The following is a 3,494-nucleotide window of genomic DNA, read 5'->3' on the forward strand; positions in this document are numbered from 1 at the left end:
ACAAGTGCTGTCTAGTCTCACCCAGCTTTTCTCAATTCCTTCTATGGACAGAAGCCGGATGAAAGTAGTCAGCATCTGACCACAAAGTATGAAAATTTCATGCATGTCATGCCGACTCACACGGGAAATACAAGGGAATCACGACTGTGTGCTCATCACATAGTGTCAGGTGTTGGCAGTCTGCAGTGACATAGAATATCTAGAGAAATTGCTTCTCAGCCTGGCAAACCCCAAATACCATACAGTAATCAACAGCACTAAGCACATGACACTAAAAGAGAAAATAATTACAACGTGTCTAATACTCACCTTATAAACATGTCATTATTTTGCAAATTGTTATGGTAGACAATAAAAGTCATACTTTTGGTATTTGAAATATGTTGATCATGGTGATGATTGTAGAATGAAGTCCATTCTTGTGTTTCAGTGCACGGTTTCAGTAAGTAAATAATTCAACGGTAACATAACACTAATTTTGTACAGTGCTTTTAAAGCAACAGGGTTAAATTGACAGAAGGTAGATAATTTCTTATGAGTGACAATCCCTTTAAATGCACATGTTTTCTATGTATTTGAATGAAATTGCACATGTAAAGCCACTTATCTATTCAATGTTTCAGTGCTATAATTAAAAGCTGTTTTTTTTTAAATTGTGGCCCCTTTAAAGCAGTCACATTATCCTCCTGGAGCCAGGCTGTGTTGTCAGGGAGCTGGAAAGGGTCTGAATTGTTGGGTTTGTGAAAGCTGCGAATGGGAGGGGGAGTCAGCTCAGCGCCATCCAAATGCATAATAAAAAGGAAGATCCTATGCAGCATTTCCATTGAAAATTATAGCTAAGCAGGTGCTGATGATGGAAGCCTTCTCCTGTCTGTCCCATGCTCTGGACGCATACCTCTATAGCGGACCACTTCTCCAGCCATTGTGGGACTACCTGCGGCTTCATTACGCTGATACTCTTAGGTCTCCACTCTTCCCGGTAGTCCTTACAGTGTCATGCTATGCTTTCTCCTGCATGCCTTACCTGGTTTTCAACATCATGGATAGAAGGTGGCCTTTTATTCACAAGTATAAGATACAACAGGACAGAAATCCAACTGGGCCAATGATTCTCCATTGCCTTGGAGTGACACTATACAACCACTTATTCTTTATCTTTCCAGCTGCTTTTGCCCAGTGGTACTGGAGACCTCCATGCCCATTGCCAGAAGAGGCTCCGAGCATTTTGGATCTAGTGTTTGGTGTGACGGCAAGCCTTCTGCTATTTGATTTTCAATATTTTATTTGGCACATGATCCATCACAAGAACAGGTGGCTATACAAAACATTCCATGCCATTCATCATGAATACATGGCTCCTTTCTCCTTAGCCACGCAGTGTCTTGGAGGCTGGGAATTGGTGACTGTTGGATTCTGGACTACAATAAACCCTATAATCTTCAGGTGCCACATTTTCACAACCTGGATATTTATGGTATTTCATGTATATATCTCTGTGGAAGACCATTGTGGATATGATTTTCCATGGTCCACTTCACATCTGATACCATTTGGAATCTATGGGGGGCCAAATAAACATGATGTACATCACCAGAAACCCATGAGCAACTATGCTCCTCACTTTACACATTGGGACAAAATTTTTGGCACACATGCAGACTTTTCCTTTGCTAAAGGGATACTGGAGGTTGCCACCTCAAATAAAACCTGCTGTGCTAGTCAACAGGAGGATAACCTCTATGATGAAAGCGTCTCACCAACACATAGGATTGCTGAAGAAAGGAACACTTAAATTATATATTGTGTGTAAAGAGCAACACGTTTCTATGTTTTGATAATAATGAGAATATTTCAGTTGTTAATGAGAATATGTATTTGTTTCACCACCAGTATTACAATCTATGGTCTTTTGAGAATACATGATTTACACTAAAATGTATTCTGGGTCTTTGGCTACTGAACAACTCTGACACAGTCCTAATTGTCCGTTACAGTAATATACTACTTTTGTTTTGTGAAATATTTAGAAGGCTCTATTTATTTGGAAGAAGGATGTAAGAAAACTACTTACATATTGTGAAACATAATAAGGTACGTTGGTCTGTCTGCAAGCAATTTATATAACAAAATCAAATTAATTTTTCTAAAAAAAAAACAGCAGTGTAATGTGGATAATGTTATAAATGTGCTGTCATTCCTAAACACTACGCCAACCACAGAGGTCAAGATGTGAGAGATTGTATTACTATTAAAGGTACTATCAAAGGGGTTTTCCCGTGAAGACAATATGTCACCTATCCATGGGGTCTGACTGCTGGGACCTCCACCAATCGACAGAGCAGAGTATTTTATCCCTAATGGGGAAATTTTATCCCTTTTAGAAAATGTCGGACACTCAACCACTGCTACATTTATTCTTTATAGGGCTGCTGACCAAAGCCAAACGCAGCACTCTGCAGCCCAATAGGTAATGAATAGATTGCAGGTTGCACTTGGCCACTGCCACTCAATTCTAGCCTAGGATAAAAGTTCCCATTCTTACTATTGGTGCAAGATCCAATGGTTGGACCCAATGGTCAACAAGTTCTCACTCATTCTCTTTAAGAGGAATACTTATAATAGTGATACTGAATCAGGTCCTATCAAAGGAAATCTGCCTCAGGCCAAGAACTTGGTTCTTTCGTGGTGACAGGTACAACAGCAGTATCTATTTTACTATAGTTTAAAGCCTCCCATACACATTAAACTAATGTTGGCGGGAACCACCAATATTGGCGGGTTCGTCCGACACTCTAATGTATATTTGGGTGCTGGCCAACATATTGTCCCTGGAGATGTCTATTGGGCTCGTCTGCTTTCTGCCTGCCAATCGCTTTATTTTTCCAGAGATAAACTGCTGGCAGAGTTTTCTGTCAGCTGCTTTCTCATAGAGAACACATGAGCACTCAGCCAAAGAGACCTCTGTGTTTGGGAGTAACGAACAAGATGCTTGACAGCTAAACGATCAACCAAAGCATCATTTCACCGGCAGCCATGTAATGTATATGGGGAACTAACCTGACATCTGAGACATAATGCCCAATCCAGAGGGAGCATGTATAAGACGCTAACTGTATGATCTCAGCCAGGTATGTTTGACTTTGAAACGTTGCAGCGTTTCAGAGAAAAACATATTTTAAGAGCCACTACAGACCGAGCTGCGCTATGGACTAGTCAGACAGGCAGGTCCCTGGTGGCTTCTCCCCACCCAGTGACCTGGAGTGACAAGTCTCTGCCTACATGCGTATAAAGTGAAAACTATTATCATGCACAACCTACCGATATTGGTAATTGTGTATGCCAACGTCCAATCAATCTGATATTGTGGATAATATATGCATTCTACATTTAGTTAAGCCATCATATTACCAATGTCATTTAAAGGGAACCTGTGTGCAAATTTGCCATTTAAACCATGATCTGGATGATTTTCCTTTTCAGTCACCTGACTGGTT

General features: G+C 40.5%; 1 protein-coding gene across 1 annotated transcript; it reads left to right on the forward strand.

Annotated features, from left to right (window-relative positions):
- Positions 1–766: 766 nt before the first annotated feature.
- On the forward strand, positions 767–2,117 carry LOC143773603 (cholesterol 25-hydroxylase-like protein 1, member 2). The gene has a single exon (XM_077261001.1). The coding sequence runs from the start codon at positions 851–853 to the stop codon at positions 1,790–1,792; it is 942 nt and encodes a 313-aa protein (XP_077117116.1). The 5' UTR covers positions 767–850; the 3' UTR covers positions 1,793–2,117.
- The last annotated feature ends 1,377 nt before the right edge of the window (positions 2,118–3,494 follow it).

Source organism: Ranitomeya variabilis, chromosome 5, assembly GCF_051348905.1.
Source record: "Ranitomeya variabilis isolate aRanVar5 chromosome 5, aRanVar5.hap1, whole genome shotgun sequence".
Taxonomy (NCBI): Eukaryota; Metazoa; Chordata; class Amphibia; order Anura; family Dendrobatidae; genus Ranitomeya; species Ranitomeya variabilis.